Here is a 20,299-nt window from a genome sequence, read left to right on the forward strand (position 1 = left end):
TTTTATGACTCTCTCTTTCCCCTCCTCCTCCTTTATCATAACTCACCTCCAAACCTCTGTGGAAGGAGGTGGGAGGGATAACAACTAGAAAGGGAAATGCAGCAGAGGGGATGAGTAACCAGCTCTCCCAAGCTCTCCTGCTGTGCATGCTAAACCTGAAGTGCAATTTCAGGCTGAAATATAAGGGTAGACTCTTCTGAGAGATCAAATAAAATGCATTCAGGCACAGAGGATGTAACAGGAGCCTAATGCTAAGCATAAAACGTATTAGTGATCAGATCTGTCTAAACATGTTTTCAGTTTTCCTAAATGTACCATATTCCCGCTTGGCCTTCCCACAAGCTATTCCTCACACCTACAGTGGTCTTACCCTTCTGTCTCACCAGACACCAAACACCTCACTCATCTTTCCCATCTCAGCTTAGCCATCCCTACTCTCAGATGGCTTCCTTGACACATGCACACCACCCCAGAAAAACAGGAGGAGTTCCCTTTTCATTCTCTCAAAGAACCCTGTATTCCCCTTTCCCAGCATCCCCACCGTCTGGGGTAATTGTATATTTATTTCCTGTTTCCCTCACTAGACTGTAAGCAATGTTAGTACACAGAACATATTCTCTTTGGGGCATAGCAAAGTATGGGCAACTGATAAAGATCTGTTGAATGGATAAAAAAATGAGTAAATGAAGATGATTATAAACAAACATAAAAGCGAAAGGAAGAAGATGAACAATTAAGGGAAAAATTACATAAAGAGTTCTATGAGAGTCAGCTTCCAAAAAGGACTGGAGGACAGTTTTCTTGCCAACTAAAACAAACAAAAATCAATGCACAGTTAGATGCAAGTGGATTAGTAATCAGAAATGTCGATTACTGTACAATTATATTATGAAACCTTATTATGATTGCACTATTAAGAACAGTTTTTCAAATCCTTTTAACTGATGATGCACTGCAGGACACAACTGATTCTGAGCTTTCCTGAGGTAGGCTCCCCCTGTATTTTCCCCAAGGAAAGCTGCCTCTAATAAGGCAGTGTACAGTTAACAAGGTCAATAGAAAACAGCTGAGAGACAGCTGACCTGTCAATACTATGTGAATCACATGTAAAATTACTATATTAGGGACAGGAGAAAAACTGGCCTGTAGAGCCCAGCACTATCATTCAGGGGGTACAGAAATTTCCCCATTTTCTTCCTGAGAAAAGGCTCTCACAAGGGCATAGCAGGCACCAACAGCCACAGGTTAAGTAAGTTACTGGGAATTGCTATAGCCGTGATTCAGGTGAAGTCTGTTCTTCAGTAGTAACCTTTGTACATGCCTTAAGAAAAGGGAAGCCGTTTGGCAACTGCCTCATGAGCAATAAGCCATTCTCTTCTGCAGAGGGCATAACCTGGCTGAAAGAAGTCAATCAAAGAGCTGGCCACACCACACCTGGGTAAGGTACCATGCCCCTCAGACATAAAAGAAAAAGAAGAGTCAGGTCATTTTTGTCAACAGGTAAGTAACACGGATCGCCTTTGCAATAAAACCTGGTCATCTGATCATCTACACTTAGAAATACAATTTGGAGATACATTTGGAGGTTATAGCCTCTGTTAAAAATCAGCAAAATAGGAGACCTCCAAGATGGTGGAGATCACCTTCCTCCCCACAAATACATCAAAAACACATCTACATGTGGAACAACTCCTACGGAACACCTACTGAACGCTGGCAGAAGGCCTCAGACTTCCCAAAAGGTAAGAAACTCCCCACATACCCAAAAGGTAAGAAACTCCCCACATACCTGGGCAAAAGAAAAAACAGAGACAAAAGAATTAGGATGGGACCTGCACCTCTGAGAGGGAGCTGAACTTCACTGGCGGAGACGGAGGTTGGCGGTGGGGAAGCTTCCGAGCCATGGAGAAGAGCACAACAGGGGTGCGGAGGGCAAAGCGGAGAGATTACCGCACAGAGGATCGGTGCCGACCAGCACTCACCAGCCCGAGAGGCTTGTCTGCTCACCCACCGGGGCGGGAGGGGCTGGGAGCTGAGGCTCCGGCTTCGGTCGGAGGGCAGGGAGAGGACTGGGGTTGGCGGCGTGAACACAGCCTGAAGGGGGCTACTGCGCCACGGCTAGCCAGGAGGGAGTCTGGGGAAAAGTCTGGACCTGCCTAAGAGGCAAGAGACCATTATTTCGGGGTGCGCGAGGAGAGGCATTCAGAGCACCACCTAAAGGAGCTCCAGAGACGGGTGCGAGCCACGGCTATCAGCGCGGACCCCAGAGATGGGCATGAAACGCTGAGGCTGCTGCTGCCGACACCAAGAAGCCTGTGAGCAAGCACAGGTCACTATCAACACCCCCCTTCCGGAGAGCCTGTGCAGCCCGCCACTGCCAGGGTCCCGAGATCCAGGGACAACTTCCCTGGGAGAACGCACGGCGCGCCTCAGGCTGGTGCAAAGTCACGCTGACCTCTGCCGCCGCAGGCTCGCCTCGCATTCCGTACCCTCCCTCCCCAACCCCGGCCTGAGTGAGCCATAGCCCCCGAAGCAGCTGCTCCTTTAACCCCGCACTATCTGAGCCAAGAGCAGACGCCCTCCGGCAATCTACACGCAGAGGCGGGGCCAAATCCAAAGCTGAGCCCTGCGAGCTGTGAGAACAAAGAAGAGAAAGGGAAATCCCTCCCAGCAGCCTCAGGAGCAGCGGATTAAATCTCCACAATCAACTTGATGTACCTGCATCTGTGGAATACCTGAATAGACAGCAAATCATCCCAAAATTGAGGAGGTGGACTTTGGGAGCAACTATAGACTTGGGATTTGCTTTCTGCATCTAATTTGTTTTCATGTTTACCTTAGTTTAGTATTTAGAGTTTATTATCAATGGTAGATTTGTTTATTGATTTGGCTGCTTGCTTCCTTTTTCATATATATATATAGATTTTTTTTTACTTTTTCTCTTTCTGTGAGTGTGTATGTGTATGCTTCTTTGTGTCATTTTGTCTGTATAGCTTTGCTTTTACCATTTTTCCTAGGGTTCTGTCTTTCCATTGCTTTTTTTTTAGTACAGTTTTTTTTTTCTTTTTTTATTTATTTTTGGCTGCCTTGGGTGTTCGTTGTTGCACGCAGGCTTTCTCTAGTTGCGGCAAATGGGGGCTACTCTTTGTCACGGTGCGTGGACTTCTCATTGCAGTGGCTTCTCTTGTTGTGGAGCACGGGCTCTAGGCGCACGGGCTGCAGTAGTTGTGGCATGCGGGCTCAGCAGCTGTGGCTCACGGGCTCTAGAGCGCAGGCTCAATAGTTGTGGTACACGGGCTTAGTTGCTCCGTGGCATGTGGGATCTTCCTGGACCAGGGTTCGAACCCGTGTCCCTTGCATTGGCAGGTGGATTCTTAACCACGGCGCCACCAGGGAAGCCCTTTAGTATAGTTTTTAGTGCTGGTTACCATTGGTGGATTTTTTTTTTGGTATGGTTGCTGTCTTCTTTCTTTCGTTCTTTATTTTTTATTACATTTAACTTTTTTTATTTTAAATATTTTTTTTATTTTAATAACTTTATTCTATTTTTTTTCTTTATTTCTTTCTTTCTCCCTTTACTTCTGAGTGGTGTGGCTGACAGGGACTTTGGGCGCGGGCCGGGCGTCAGGCCTGGGCCTCTGACGTGGGAGAGCTGAGTTCAGGACACTGGCCCACCAGAGACCTCCAAGCTCCATGTAATATCAAAAGGCGAAAACTATCCCAGAGATCTGCATCTCAACACAAAGACCCAGCTCCACTCAACAACCAGCAAGCTACAGTGTTGGACACCCTATGCGAAAAAACTAACAAGACAGGAACACAACCCCACCCATTAGCAGAGACGCCACCTAAAATGATACTAAAGTCGCAGACACCCCAAAAGACACCAATGGATGTGGTCTTGCCCACCAGAGAGACAAGACCCAGCCTCATCCACCACAACACAGGTACTAGTCCCCTCCACCAGGAAGCCTACACAACCCACTGACCCAACCTTAGCCACTGGGTGCAGACACCAAAAACAATAGGAACTATGAACCTACAGCCTGTAAAAAGGTGACCCCAAACACAGTAAGGTAAGCAAAATGAGAAGACAGAGAAACACACAGCAGACAAAGGAGCAAGTTAAAAACCCACCAGACCAAACAAATGAAGAGGAAATAGGCAGTATACCTGAAAAATAATTCAGAATAACGATAGTAAAGATGATCCAAAATCTTGGAAATAGAATGGAGAAAATACAAGAAACGTTTAACAAGGACCTAGAAGAACTAGAGAGCAAACAACAAATGACTAACAACACAATAAATGAAATTAAAAATTCTCTAGAAGGAATCAATAGCAAAATAACTGAGGCATAAGAACGGATAAGTGACCTGGAAGATAAAATAGTGGAAATAACTACCACAGAGCAGAATAAACAAAAAAGAATGAAAAGAATTGAGCACAGTCTCAGAGACCTCTGGGACAACATTAAACTCACCAATATTCAGATTATAGGGGTCCCAGAAGAAGAAGAGAAAAAGAAAGGGACTGAGAAAATATTTGAAGAGATTAGTGTTGAAAACTGCCCTAATACAGGAAAAGAAAGAGTCATTCAAGTCCAGGAAGCACAGAGAGTCCCATACAGGATAAACCCAAGGGGAAACATGCCAAGACACATATTAATCAAACTATCAGAAATTAAATACAAACAAAAACATTAAAAGCAGCAAGGGAAAAACAACAAATAACATAGAAGGGAATCCCCATAAGGTTAACAGCTGATCTTTCAGGAGAAACTCTGCAAGCCAGAAGGGAGTGGCAAGACATATTTAAAGTGATGAAAAGGAAAAGCAAACCTACAACCAAGATTACTCTACCCAGGAAGGATCTCATTCAGATTCGACGGAGAAATTAAAACATTTACAGATAAGCAAGAGCTAAGAGAATTCAGCACCACCAAACTAGCTTTACAAAAAATGCTAAAGGAATTTCTCTAGGCAGGAAACACAAGAGAAGGAAAAGACCTACAATAACAAACTCAAAACAATTTAGAAAAGGGTAACAGGAACATACATAGCAATAACTACCTTAAATGTAAATGGATTAAATGCTCCAACCAAAAGACATAGACTGGCTGAATGGATACAAAAACAAGACCAGTATATATACTGTCTAAAAGAGACCCACTTCAGACCTAGGGACACATACAGACTGAAAGTGAGGGGATGGAAAAAGATATTCCATGCAAATGGAAATCAAAAGAAAGCTGGAGTAGCAAATTCTCTCATCAGACAAAATAGACTTTAAAATAAAGACTATTACAAGAGACAAAGAAAGACACTACATAATGATCAAGGGATCAATCCAAGAAGAAGATATAACAATTGTAAATATTTATGAACCAAACATAGAAGCACCTCAATACGTAGGCGAATGCTAACAGCCATAAAAGGGGAAATCAACAGTAACACAATCATAATAGGGGACTTTAACACCCCACTTTCACCAGTGGACAGATCATCCAAAATGAAAATAAATAAGGAAACACAAGCTTTAAAAGATACATTAAACAACATGGACTTAATTGATATTTATAGGGAATTCCATCCAAAAACAACAGAATACACTTTCTGCTCAAGTGCTCATGGAACATTCTCCAGGATAGATCATATCTTGGGTCACAAATCAAGCCTTGGTAAATTTAAGAAAATTAAAATCATATAAAGTATCTTTTCTGACCACAACGCTATGAGACTAGATATCAATTACAGGAAAAAATCTGTAAAAAATACAAATACATGGAGGCTAAACAATACACTAGTAAATAACTAAGAAATCACTGAAGAAATCAAAGAGGAAATCAAAAAATACCTAGAAACAAATGACAATGAAAACATGATGGCCCAAAACCTATGCTATGCAGCAAAAGCAGTTCTAAGAGGGAAGTTTATAGCAATACAATCCTACCTCAAGAAACAAGAAACATCTCAAATAAACAACCTAACCTTAAAGCTAAAGCAATTAGAGAAAGAAGAAAAATAAAAAACCCAAAGTTAATAGAAGGAAAGGAATCATAAAGATCAGATCAGAAATGAAGGAAAAAGAAATGAAGGAAACAACAGCAAAGATGAATAAAACTAAAAGCTGGTTCTTTGAGAAGATAAACAAAATTGATAAACCATTAGCCAGACTCACCAAGAAAAAAAAGGGAGAAGACTCAAATCGACAGAATTAGAAATGAAAAAGGAGAACTAACAACTGACACTGCAGAAATACAAAGGATCATGAGAGATTACTACAAGCAAATATATGCCAATAAAATGGACAGCCTGGAAGAAATGGACAAATTCTTAAAAAAGCACAACTTTCCAAGACTGAACCAGGCAGAAATAGAAAATATAAACAGACGAATCACAAGGACTGAAGTTGAGACTGTGAATAAAAATCTTCCAACAAAAGACCAGGATCAGATGGCTTTACAGGTGAATTCTATGAAACATTTAGAGAAGAGCTAACACCTATCCTTCTCAAACTCTTCCAAAATATACCAGAGGGAGGAACACTCCCAAACTCATTCTACAAGACCACCATCACCCTGATACCAAAACCAACAACGATGTCACAAGGACAGAAAACTACTGGCCAATATTACTGATGAACAAAGGTGCAAAAATCCTCAACAAAATACTAGCAAACAGAATCCAACAGCACATTAAAAGGATCATACACCATGATCAAGTGGGGTTTATCCCAGGAAGGCAAGGATTCTTCAATATACGCAAATCAATCAATGTGATACACCACATTAACAAATTGAAGGAGAAAAAACATATGATCATCTCAATAGAGGCAGAAAAAGCTTTCAACAAAATTCAACACACATTTAAAATAAAAACCCTCCAGAAAGTAGGCACAGAGGGAACTTACCTCAACATAACAGAGGCCATATATGACAAACCCATAGCCAACATTGTTCTCAGTGGTTAAAAACTGAAACTATTTCCTCTAACATCAGGAATAAGACAAGGTTGTCCACTCTCACTATTATTCAACATACTGTTGGAAGTTTTAGCCATTGCAATCAGAGAAGAAATAGAAAGAAAAGGAATCCAAATCGGAAAAGAGGAAAAGCTGTCATTGTTCACAGATGACATGATACTATATATAGAGAATCCTAAAGAATCTACCAGAAAACCACTAGAGCTAATCAATGAATTTGGTAAAGTAGAAGGATACAAAGAAATCTCTTGCATTCCTATACACTAATGATGAAAAATCTGGAAGAGAAATTAAGGAAACACTCCCATTTACCATTGCAATAAAAAGAATAAAATACCTAGGAATAAACCTACCTAAGGAGACAAAAGACCTGTATGCAGAAAACAATAAGACACTGATGAAAGAAATTAAAGATGATACAAACAGTTGGAGAGATATCCCATGTTCTTGGATTGGAAGAATCAACATTGTGAAAATTGCTATACTACCCAAAGCAATCTACAGATTCATTGCAATCCCTATCAAACTACCAATGGTATTTTTCACAGAACTAGAACAAAAAATTTCACAATTTGTGTGGAAACACAAAAACCCCAAACAGCCAAAGCAATCTTGAGAAAGAAAAACGGAGCTAGAGGAATCAGGCTCCCAGACCTCAGACTATACTACAAAGCTACAGTAATCAAGACAGTATTGTACTGCCACAAAAACAGAACTATAGATCAATGGAATGGGATACAAAGCCCAGAGATAAACCCACACACCTATGGTCACCTTATTTTTGATAAAGGAGGCAAGAATATACAATGGAGAAAAGACAGCCTCTTCAATAAGTGGTGCTGGGAAAACTGGACAGCTACATGTAAAAGAATGAAATTAGAACACTCCCTAACACCATACCCAAAAATAAACTCAAAATGGATTAAACACCTAAATGTAACACGAGACGCTATAACACTCTTAGAGGAAAACATCGGCAGAACACTTAGACATAAATCACAGCAAGATCCTTTTGACTCACCTCCTAGAGAAATCCAAATAAAAACAAAAATAAACACATGGCTCCTAATGAAACTTAAAAGCTTTTGCATAGTAAAGGAAACCATAAACAAGACGAAAAGACAACCCTCAGATGGGAGAAAATATTTGCAAATGAAGCAACTGACAAAGGATTAATCTCCAAAATTTACAAGCAGCTCATGCAGCTCAATATCAAAAAAAAAACAAAAACCCAATCCAAAAATAGGTAGAAGACCTAAACAGATATTTCTCCAAAGAAGATATACAGATTGCGAACAAACATATGAAAGGATGCTCAACATCACTAATCGTTAGAGAAATGCAAGTCAAAACTAAAATGAGGTATCACCTCACACCAGTTAGAATGGCCATCATCAAAAAATCTACAAACAATAAATCCTGGGGAGGGTGTGGAGAAAAGCAAACCCTCTTGCACTGTTGATGGGAATGTAAATTGATACAGCCAGTATGGAGAACAGTATGGAGGTTCCTTAAAAAACTAAAAATAGAACTACCATATGACCCAGCAATCCCACTACTGGGCATATACCCTTAGAAAACCATAATTCATAAAGAGTCATGTACCACAATGTTCACTGCAGCTCTATTTACAATAGCCAGGACAGGGAAGCAACCTATGTGTCCATTGACAGATGAATGGATAAAGAAGATGTGACACGTATATACAGTGGAATATTACTCTGCCATAAAAAGAAGCAAAACTGAATTATTTGTAGTGAGGTGGATGGACCTAGAGTCTGTCATACAGAGTGAAGTAAGTCGGAAAGAGAAAAACAAATGCTAACACATATATATGGAATCTAAAAAAATAAAAAAGGTCTGAAGAACCTGTGGGCAGGACAGGAATAAAGATGCGGACATAGAGAATGGACTTGAGGACACGGGGTGGGGAGAGGGTAAGCTGAGACAAAGTGAGAGAGTGGCATGGACATATATACACTACCAAATGTAAAATAGATAGCTATTGGGAAGCAGCTGCATAGCACAGGGGGATCAGCTCGGTACTCTGTGACCATCTAGAGGGGTGGGATAGGGAGGGTGGGAGGGAGACGTAAAAGGGTGGAGATATGAGGATATATGTATAGTTGATGTACTTTGTTATATAGCAGAAACTAACACACCATTGTAAAGCAATTATACTCCAATAAAGATATTAAAAAAATCAGCAAAATAATGTAGGTTACTAGCAAACCTTTGAATGGTGGGTGTGCTCTCCATCTTGGAAGTTAATCGTGCCAAAGGTATCTGTAGAGCTTTTCATTGTGTGCTTTTCAACAGACCATTGTTCATTTTCACTATCGTTGGCAGCTGAGATGGTCCAGGCTTCATCTATCCCATAATGGTCTCTAATCAATCGCCCACAGTAACACCTTAAATTTGGGATAAATACCAATTTCAAAATAGAAAACACAATTTCAGAATAGAAAATAGATGTAATGTTTCTACATGTTCCTAGGGTAATATAAAGATGACATGTATTAACAAGTTTTAAAACTTCACACTGAGATTTATATTTGATTTCCAACACTGGGTTGTTTTCTAAGTTTAAAAACATTCTCACTGCTTCTCTCCCTTGGCTACACATTAGAGTCATTCTGGGGATGTTTTAAGAAAACACTACAAATCTCTTACACACCCATGTTCATAGCAGCGTTATTCACAACAGCCAAGTGGTAGCAGCAACCCATGTATTCATCAATAGATGGATGGATGAACAAAATGTAGTATACACATTCAATTTTGCAAGATAAAAAGTTCTGTAGATCCACAACACAACAATGGGAATATACTTAACACTAATGAACTGTACTCTTAAAAATGATTAAAATAGTAAAGAAAACAAAAACAAACATCAAATTGTGTATTTTAAATATGTGCAGTCTATGTCAATTATAGCTCAAAAACTATTTTTAAAATATAATATTGTGAACAATCATTGACAGGAAGACACTGGAACTCACCAAAAAAGATACCACACATCCAAAGACAAAGGAGAAGCCACAATGAGATGGTAGGAGGGGCGCAGTCACAATCAAATCAAATCCCGTAACTGCTGGGTGGGTGACTCACAAACTGGAGAACACTTATACCACAGAAGTCCACCCACTGGAGTGAAGCTTCTGAGCCCCACGTCAGGCTTCCCAAACTTGGGGTCTGGCAATTTAAGAAGGAATTCCTAGAGAATCAGACTTTGAAGGGTAGTGGTATTTGACTGCAGGACTTCAACAGGACTGGGGGAAACAGAGACTCCACTCTTAGAGGGCACACACAAAGTAGTGTGCGCATCAGGACCTAGGGGAGGAGCAGTGACCCCATAGGAGACTGAAACAGACCTACCTGCTACTGTTGGAGGGTCTCCTGCAGAGGCAGGGGGTGGCTGTGGCTCACCGTGAGGACAAGGACACTGCAAGCAGAAGTTCTGGGAAGTACTCCTTGGCGTGAGCCCTCCCAGAGTCTGCCATTAGCCCCCACAAAGAGCCGGGTAGCCTCCAGTGTTGGGTCACCTCAGGCCTGTTTGATTGCTTACCAACAGGGAGGGAACCCAGCCCCACCCATGATCAGACAAGTGGATTAAAGTTTTACTGAACTCTGCCCACCAGAGCAACAGCCAGCTCTACCCACCACCAGTCCCTCCCATCAGGAAACTTGCACAAGCCTCTTAGATAGCCTCATCCACCAGAGGGCAGACAGCAGAAGCAAGAGGAACTACAATCCTGCAGCCTATGGAACAAAAACCACATTCATCTAGAGACAGACAAGATGAAAAGGCAGAAGGCTATGTACCAGATGAAGAAACAAGACAAAACCCCAGAAAAACAACTAAATGAAGTGGAGAGATGCAACCTTCCAGAAAAAGAATTCAGAATAATGATAGTGAACATGATCCAGGACCTCGGAAAAAGAATGGAGGCAAAGATCAAGAAGAAACAAGAAATGTTTTACAAAGACCTAGAAGAATTAAAGAACAAACAAACAGAGATGAACAATAAATAACTGAAATGAAAAATACACTAGAAGGAACCAATAGCAGAATAACTGAGGCAGAAGAACAGATAAGTGACCTGGAAGACAGAATGGTGGAATTCACTGCCGTGGAACAGAATAAAGAAAAAAGAATGAAAAGAAATGAAGACAGCCTAAGAGACCTCTGGGACAACATTAAATGCAACAACATTCACATTAGGGGTCCCAGAAGGTGAAGAGAGACAGAAGGACCTGAGAAAATATTTGAAGAGATTATAGTCAAAAACTTCCCTAACATGGGAAAGGAAATAGCCACCAAAGTACAGGAAGCACAGAGAGTCCCATACAGGATAAACCCAAGGAAAAACACGCCGAGACACATAGTAATCAAATTGACAAAAATTAAAGACAAAGAAAAATTATTGAAAGCAACAAGGTAAAAACAACAAATAACATACAAGGGAACTCCCACAAGGGTAACAGCTGATTTCTCAGCAGAAACTCTACAAGCCAGAAGGAAGTGGCATGATATGTTTAAAGTGATGAAAGGGAAGAACCTACAACCAAGATCACTCTACCCAGCAAGGATCTCATTCAGATTCGATGGAGAAATCAAAAGCTTTACAGACAAGCAAATGCTAAGAGAACTCAGCACCACCAAACCAGCTTTACAACAAATGCTAAAGGAACTTCTCTAAGTGGGAAACACAAGAGAAGAAAAAGACCTACAAGAACAAACCCATGGGCTTCCCTGGTGGCGCAGTGGTTGAGAGTCCGCCTGCCGATGCAGGGGACACGAGTTCGTGCCCTGGTCCAGGAAGATATCACATGCCGTGGAGCGGCTAGGCTCATGAGCCATGGCCACTGAGCCTGCGCGTCTGGAGCCTGTGCTCCGCAACGGGAGAAGCCACAACAGTGAGAGGCCCGTGTACAGCAAAAAAAAAAAACATAACAATTAAGAAAATGGGAATACGAACATACATATCGATAAGTACCTTAAACATGAATGGAGTAAAAGCTCCAACCAAAAGATACAGGCTCAGTGAATGGATACAAAAACAAAACCCATGTGTATGCTGTCTACAAGAGACCCACTTCAGACCTAGGGACACATACAGACTGAAAGTGAGGGGATGGAATAACGCATTCCATGCAAACGGAAATCAAAAGAAAGCTGGAGGAGCAGTACTCATATCATATAAAATAGACTTTAAAATAAAGAATGTTACAAGAGACAAGGAAGGACACTGCATAATGATCAAGGGATTAATCCAGGAAGAAGATATTACAATTATAAGTATATATGTACCCAACATAGGAACACCTCAATACATAAGGCAACGGCTAACAGCGCTAAAAGAGGAAATTGACAGCAACACAATAATAGTGGGGGACTTTAACGCCTCACTTACACCAATAGAAAGATCATCCAAATAGAAAATTAATAAGGAAACACAAGCTTGAAATGACACAATAGACCAGATAGATTTAATTGATATTTATAGGACATTCCATCCAAAAACAGCAGATTACACTTTCTTTTCAAGTGCACATGGAACATTCTCCAGGATAGATCACATCTTGGGTCAAAAATCAAGCTTCAGTAAATTTAAGAAAAGTGAATTCATATCAAGCATCTTTTTTGACCACAATGCTATGAGATTAGAAATCAATTCCAGGGAAAAAAAACATAAAAAACACTAGCACATGGAGGCTAAACGTTACTAAATAACCGAGAGATCACTGAAGAAATCAAAAAATACCTAGAGACAAATTACAATGAAAATACGACAATCCAAAACCTATGGGATGCAGCAAAAGCAGTTCTAAGAGGGAAGTTTATAGCTATACAAGCCTACCTCAAGAAACAAGAAAAATCTCAAATAAACAATCTAACCTTACACTGAAAAAACCTAGAGAAAGAGGAACAAACAAAACCCAAAGTTAGTAGAAAGAAAGAAATGATAAAGATCACAGCAGAAATAAATGAAATAGAAACAAAGAAAACAGTAGCAATGATCAATAAAACTAAAAGCTGGTTCTTTGAGAAGATAAACAAAATTGATAAAACATTAGCCAAACTCATCAAGAAAAAGAGGGAGAGGACTCAAATCAATAAAATTAGAAATGAAAAAGGAAAAGTTACAACAGACACCACAGTAATACAAAGCATCCTAAGAGAATACCACAAGCAACTCTATGCCAATAAAATGGACAACCTGGAAGAAATGGACAAATTCTTAAAAAAGCACAAGTTTCCAAGACTGAACCAGAAAGAAATAGGAAATATGAACAGAACAATCACAAGCACTGAAATTGAAACTGTGATTAAAATCTTCCAACAAACAAAAGTCCAGGACCAGATGGCTTCACAGGTGAATTCTATCAAACATTTAGAGACGAGCTAACACCCATCCTTCTCAAATTCTTCCAAAAAACTGCAGAGGAAGGAACACTCCCAAACTCATTCTATGAGGCCACCATCACCCTGATACCAAATCCAGAAAAAGATACTACAAAAAAAGAAAATTATAGACCAATATCACTGATGAATATAGATGCAAAAATCCTCAACAAAATACCAGCAAACAGAATCCAACAACACATTAAAAGGATCATACACCATGATCAAGTGGGATTTATCCCAGGGACGCATGGATTCTTCAATATACTCAAATTAATCAACGTGATACACTATTAACAAATTGAAGAATAAAAACCATATGATCATCTCAATAGATGCAGAAAAACCTTTTGACAAAATTCAACACCCATTTATGATAAAAGCTCTCCAGAAAGTGGACATAGAGGGAACCTCCCTCAACATAATAAAGGCCATATATGACGAACCCACAGCAAACATCATCCTCAGTGGTGGAAAACTGAAACCATTTCCTCTAAGATCAGGAACAAGACAAGGATGTCCACTCTCACCACTATTATTTAACATAGTTTTGGAAGTCCTAGCCATGGCAAGCAGAGAGGAAAAAGAAATAAAAGGAATACAAATTGGAAAAGAAGAAGAAAAACTGTCACTGTTTCCAGAGGACATGATACTATACATAGAGAATCCTAAAGATGCCACGAGAAAACTACTAGAGCTAATCAATGAATTTGGTAAAGTTGCAGGATACAAAATTAATGCACAGGAATCTCTTGCATTCCTATACACTAATGATGAAAAATCTGAAAGAGAAATTAAGGACATACTCCCATTTACCACTGCAACAAAAAGAATAAAAAACGTAGGAATAAACCTCCCTAAGGAGACAAAATACCTTTATGCAGAAAACTATCAGACACTGATGAAAGAAATTAAAGATGATACAAACAGATGGAGAGACGTACCATGTTCTTGGATTGGAAGAATCAATACTGTGAAAATGACTATACTACCCAAAGCAATCTACAGATTCAGTGCAATCCTTATCAAATTACCAATGGCATTTTTTACAGAACTAGAACAAAAAATCTTAAAATTTGTATGGAGACACAAAAGACCCCAAATAGCCAATGCAGTCTTGAGGGAAAAAAACAGAGCTGGAGGAATCAGACTCCATGACTTCAGACTATACTGCAAAGCTATAGTAATCAAGACAATATGGTACTAGCACAAAAACAGAAATACAGATCAATGGAATAGCATAGAAAGCCCAGAGATAAACCCATGCACCTATGGTCAACTAATTTATGAGAAAGGAGGCAAGGATATACAATGGAGAAAACACAGTCTCTTCAATAAGTGGTGCTCGGAAAACTGGACAGCTACATGTAAAAGAATGAAATTAGAACACTCCCTAACACCATATACAAAAACAAATTCAAAATGGATTAGAGATTGAAATGTAAGACTGGACACTATAAAACTCTTAGAAGAAAACATAGGAAGAACAGTCTTTGACATAAATCACAGCAAGATTTTTTTGATCTACCTCCTAGATTAATTGAAATAAAAACAAAAATAAACAAATGGGACCTAAAGAAACTTAAAAGCTTTTGCAAAGCAAAGGAAACTACAAACAAGACGAAAAGACAACCCTCAGAATGGGAGAAAATTATTTGCAAATGAATCAATGGACAAAGGATTAACCTCCAAAATATATAAACAGCTCAATATTAAAAAAAAACAAACAACCCAATCAAAAAATGGGCAGAAGACCTAAACAGACGTTCCTCCAAAGAAGACATACAGATGGCCAAGAAGCACATGAAAAGCTGCTCAACATCACTAATTATTAGAGAAATGCACATCTAAACTACAATGAGGTATCACCTCACACCAGTTAGAATGGGCATCATCAAAAAATGTACAAATAACAAATGCTGGAGAGGATGTGGAGAGAAGGGAACCCTCTTGCACTGTTGGTGGGAATGTAAATTGATACATCCACTATGGAGAACAGCATGGAGGTTCCTTAAAAAACTAAAAATAGAATTACCATATGACCCAGCAATCCCACTACTGGGCATATACCCAGAGAAAACCATAATTCAAAAAGACACATGCACCCCAATGTTCATTGCAGCTCTTTTTACAATAGCCAGGTCATGGAAGCAACCTAAATGCCAATCGACAGATGAATAGATAAAGATGTGGTACATATATACAATGGAATATTACTCAGCCATAAAAAGGAATGAAATTGGGTCATTTGTAGAGAAGTGGATGGATCTAGAGTCTGTCATACAGAGTGAAATAAGTCAGAAAGAGAAAAACAAATATATTAACGCATATATGTGAAACCTAGAAAAATGGTGCAGATGAACTGGTTTGCAGGGCAGAAATAGAGACACAGATGTAGAGAACAAATGTATGGACACCAAGCGGGGAAAGTGTGGGGGTGTGTGGTGGTGGTGGGATGAATTGGGAGATTGGGATTGACATGTATTCACTAATATGTATAAAAGAGATAACTAATAAGAACCTGCTGTATAAGAAATAAATAAAATTAAATTTAAAAAAAATCTTAATACTTAAGAAGATTAAGAAAAATCCTCATGTGAAATGTAAGATGCACATCAAAAGGAAGGACTGTTAATTAATGCAAAAAAATAGATGCAACTTCAGAGAAATATATAAACATAGAACTGTTTATTTGTCTTACCTGATTAAATTCTGACAAACCTGGCATCCTGCAGTACATCTTAATTAAAGAAATAAAACCACTGTTAGTTTATTAATATATTTGAAAACATATTTAATGCTTATTCAGTAAATATCTGTTAATCTTCCATAATCTGGAAATCAGGGTTTACTGAGTACTCATACATCATCTCCCAAATATTCCCAGATGTCATTTACCATATAGAATTACATTGCAGCAACTATGATCTAATTAACAGAATACTGAGTTTGGAACCAAAATACCTGGATTTAAATCTCAATGATTTAACAATTCCTCTAAGCCCCAGTTTTCACATCTGAAAATAATATCTGAACCATACAGTTATTAAAATGATTAAGAGTGATAATATATGTAAAGTGTCTTATAGTATCTGGTACATTGCAGGATGTATAAAAATGGTGGCTATTGTTATTATACTATGAAGATAACACAGAATTCCTGAGAATTAAGTAAGAAAACATACATATACAATTTTAAAACCCTAAAACACTATCAAACTGAGGAACAGTTGGTATGATTATAATAATTATATTTATTAATCTCTTTCTTATGATTCAAAAAAGCCTTCTGGATTTGGGAGTTAGCATTATGATCATCAATGATCATATTTTAAGTGTGAAGAAGTTTTAACTAGAAAAGAAATCTAGGTAAAATAATGGAAGAAAAGGTAGTGTTCATAGAATCAATCATTCTAAATTATTCAGAGATGAATATTCAGGTCTTTCACTTCTTCCTGTCCCCAGCCTTTTAGAAATCTTTTTTCTCAGAAGCTTCACTTCGACAAGTTCCAAATGTGAAAGAAAAAGACGTTGTAATCAAGTCTATCAGATTTGTTTCTTATTAGGAGCTACAAAAAGAATCAGTAAAAGACAAACCTTCATCTAAATTTAAAATAGTGAACTACCACTCTTTTGCTGTGTTCCATAAGGAAGAAAACTGCATGAAAGCCACAGTTTTGAGAATCTTACTAGGATCTAAGAAAAAGGCTGGCATGGAAGGAATAGCCATAGTCATCCATCCATTTTTTACAGTCACAAAATAAGAGAGACTGCTTTTTTCCCATAAAAAGTAGTATAGCTTCGACCATTCATGAAATTATGATCACTGATACTCTTCTTGAGTCTGTGGGCTAATGACCTATAGTTTACCACTTTTCATGAGGTTCAAGGTGACTGTGAAGATGATTTTCCATTTACAGAGCAGTGGAAGCCACCTGAGCTCAATGTGCCTTCTACTGCAGCCACTATCATATTACAAAATCTCATAAAAGATGAAGGGAAAAAACAAGGTTACCCTGCCTTTTTATTCTGTAAACATTTTATAAGCAGGTAAAATGAGGATTTCCAATCACGCGGCTTACAAGCCACAGGTAACTCAAAGAGGGTGGGACTAGTAAATATTTAACAAAGGCAAGGAACACTATTTTAGTCATCATCCCCAAAGAACTAGAATTTCAGTGGCCTCACCTGCTACCTTTCATGAGCATAAAGCTGTGATTTCTAAACTTCAAATGAATGTAAGGCCAAAGGCTCAGCAGAATCTAAAAATAGAGTGGTCCCCCTAATTAAAATACTGCTCTCCTATTTTCCTTTCCTTTTAATTCTTTTCCCCCAGGGCAATGCTACCCAATCTTAATTTCATGGACCCGATTACCCTGGGGAATTTTCCATAGACCTCTCTTCCTCTATCTTTCACTGGCTGCTGTTTTGAACTTTGTTCTACAAGTAGAACTTCCAAAGGGTTGTCAAGAACTCAGAATAATCAAATGCAAATCATTCCATTCTGCTGCCCATTATCTGCTTAAGCAAAAAGCCTGCAGGAGGAAAAAATTAACTGTTTGCATAATCTGAGCATGGAGTCCTGAAATATCCCAGTTACGACATTCACAGACACTTGGGGATAAGGAAGTCACACTATTTTGAATATTCAATACTCAAAAGTTGTAAATTTTTTATCCAAACCCGGTGGAATGGATGTAGCACTAGATATTTCCCTGGTATCTATCCTCCCAGGAAGAGGAACAGGAACATCAAAGATAAAGCAGCAGAGTGAAATCTACCACAATATTAACAGTGGCTCCACAGGGCAAACAATCATATCTCTAAATTCCAGTAAACAGTCCTCCAAGTACTGTTGCTTTAAAAAGAAAAATGTAATTAAAAATTGTACCTGTGAGGGTCCTTTGAGCTGGGTATGATTTTGTTACATTCTCTCTTGTCGAACACTCCTTCAATCCAGGATTTCTGGGACTGGATAGAAAAATGTCATTATTTTCATAGTCTCATTAAATGAAAACACAGTATAACCACAGTAGTCCAGGTAGGCAAGATATACTTAAATATAATAGACCCTAATTAAAATGCCAAGACCAGCCCCAAACCCCTAAGCATTTATTAGGTTCTATTACAGACAACATAGACACAAATAAGCCAATGTGAACACAAAAATATTCACAAAGTTAATTGGTCCACAATCTCATTTTAAGTGAAAGATCCCTAAATGCACAAAACTCTACCAAGGAAGTAAAGATATAGCAGAAGCATTCTCTTAATTCTGCCAGAAGTCACTTTTAAATCTTGTACCATAACCCTACAGAGTGAATATTAAGCTCTCAAACTTCAGAATTCTCACTTATAAAGTCCCACTTTGGCTAAGATTCGACAGGAAGCTGGAAAGAGTGTCAGAGGAGAGATGTAACCTCAGCAAGATTCTGTAAAAGAGTTCAATCTACAACAAATCTGGAGGATATGTAATGGAGAATATCACACGTGTGCCCTCAGAAGGGAACTTAACTGAGAAACTGATTTCCCATAAATGCCTGATTCACAGAAGACGAGACTTATTTCCTGACCAATAACCATATGCCAAGAATCTCTCCCCATCCTCAAGACAATGAATTTACTGCTTAGACACTGGCTGGATGTCTCCCTCTTTGCACTCCCTGCCCCAAACCCTCAACAGACTCGCCTGTAGCTTGCTACAGCATTCATTTCCCAAATTCAATTCCTCTGCTATTCCTGAATAAACTCAATTTCTGATCATTCAGGCTTGCCTCAGTCTACCTCTTTATTTAGGTTGACAATTTGATACACATTGTATAAGCATGGCTTACCATTGGCTGAATTTCAAAATATCTGAATTCATTCAACAAATATGTTGAAATAGGCCTCCATATGGCATGCTGGGAATTCTATGGCAAATAAGACAAAGTTCTTACTCTGAAGGAACTTAGAATAAAAAGAAGGAAACGGTTAACAAATTGATATCATTAAACTTCATGTGTAACATTTACCTATTAAAAATGGCTCCAGGGGGCTTCCCTGGTGGCGCAGTGGTTAAGAGTCCACCTGCCGATGCAGGGGACACAGGTTCGTGCCCCGGTCCGGGAAGGTCCCACATGCCGCGGAGCCCCTGGGCCCGTGAGCCATGGCCGCTGAGCCTGCGCGTCCGGAGCCTGTGCTCCGCAACGGGAGAGGCCACAACAGAGAGAAGCCCGCGTACCGCAAAAAAAAAAAAAAAAAAAGGCTCCAGGGACTTCCATGGTGGTCCATTGGGTAAGACTCTACACTCGCAATGCAGGGTGCCCAGGTTCAATCCCTGGTTAGGGAACCAGATCCTGCATGTGTGCTGCAACTAAGAGTCCGCATGCCACAACTGAGTCCACATGCCGCAATTAAGACCCGGTGCAGCCATAATTAATTAATTAATTTTAAAAAACCAGCTCCAAAAAGGGTCCCTAATCTAGCAGCCTATGTATACAAATTAAGCAAGCTATGCTCAACCACTCCCTTCTTTTAAAAGGCTAGACAGCTGAATCTAGTAGAATGATGTGGGCAAATTACTTTCTTCAGGCCTGTTTTCCCATCTATTAAAAAGGAGATAATAACAGTAATACCTACTATTGGGCTACTGAAAGGAATTAAGGCTTGGATTTCTCCCTGGGACTTACTCGGGCTCAGTAAAGCTTAGTTATTATTATTGGTAATATCAAAGGTAAAAATTAGCTTTCTGGTTGGTACCATGGGAACTTAACTTTGATGTATTTTTTTCATAGAAAAATACTTCCTGACCTCCAAATCTCCCTCCTATGACCTCTCATATTTCAAACGAATGACTTTTATGGGTCCATTTTCCCCCACTAGACTCCAGCTCCTACAGGCCCCATGCCAGTCATTTCTGTTGCC

At 39.3% G+C, this 20,299-nt stretch overlaps 1 protein-coding gene across 4 annotated transcripts in view; it reads right to left on the bottom strand.

Moving 5' to 3' along the window:
* The window catches only part of TRPM6 (transient receptor potential cation channel subfamily M member 6), a 194,674-nt gene that overhangs the window by 99,918 nt on the left and 74,457 nt on the right, over nucleotides 1-20,299 (bottom strand). For all 4 annotated transcript variants that reach the window (XR_013828939.1, XM_079925535.1, XM_079925534.1 and 1 more), the window contains 3 exons: nucleotides 18,285-18,364; nucleotides 16,095-16,133; nucleotides 9,218-9,395 (listed from right to left, as the gene is read on the bottom strand). Coding sequence is in view for 3 of the 4 variants with exons in the window: in XM_079925535.1 (XP_079781661.1) it covers nucleotides 9,218-9,395; nucleotides 16,095-16,133; nucleotides 18,285-18,364 (297 nt within the window). In the remaining variant the exon portion in view is untranslated. The remainder of the gene's footprint in view (nucleotides 1-9,217; nucleotides 9,396-16,094; nucleotides 16,134-18,284; nucleotides 18,365-20,299) is intronic.

Source organism: Stenella coeruleoalba (genome assembly GCF_951394435.1).
Source record: "Stenella coeruleoalba genome assembly, chromosome: 7".
Taxonomy (NCBI): domain Eukaryota; kingdom Metazoa; phylum Chordata; class Mammalia; order Artiodactyla; family Delphinidae; genus Stenella; species Stenella coeruleoalba.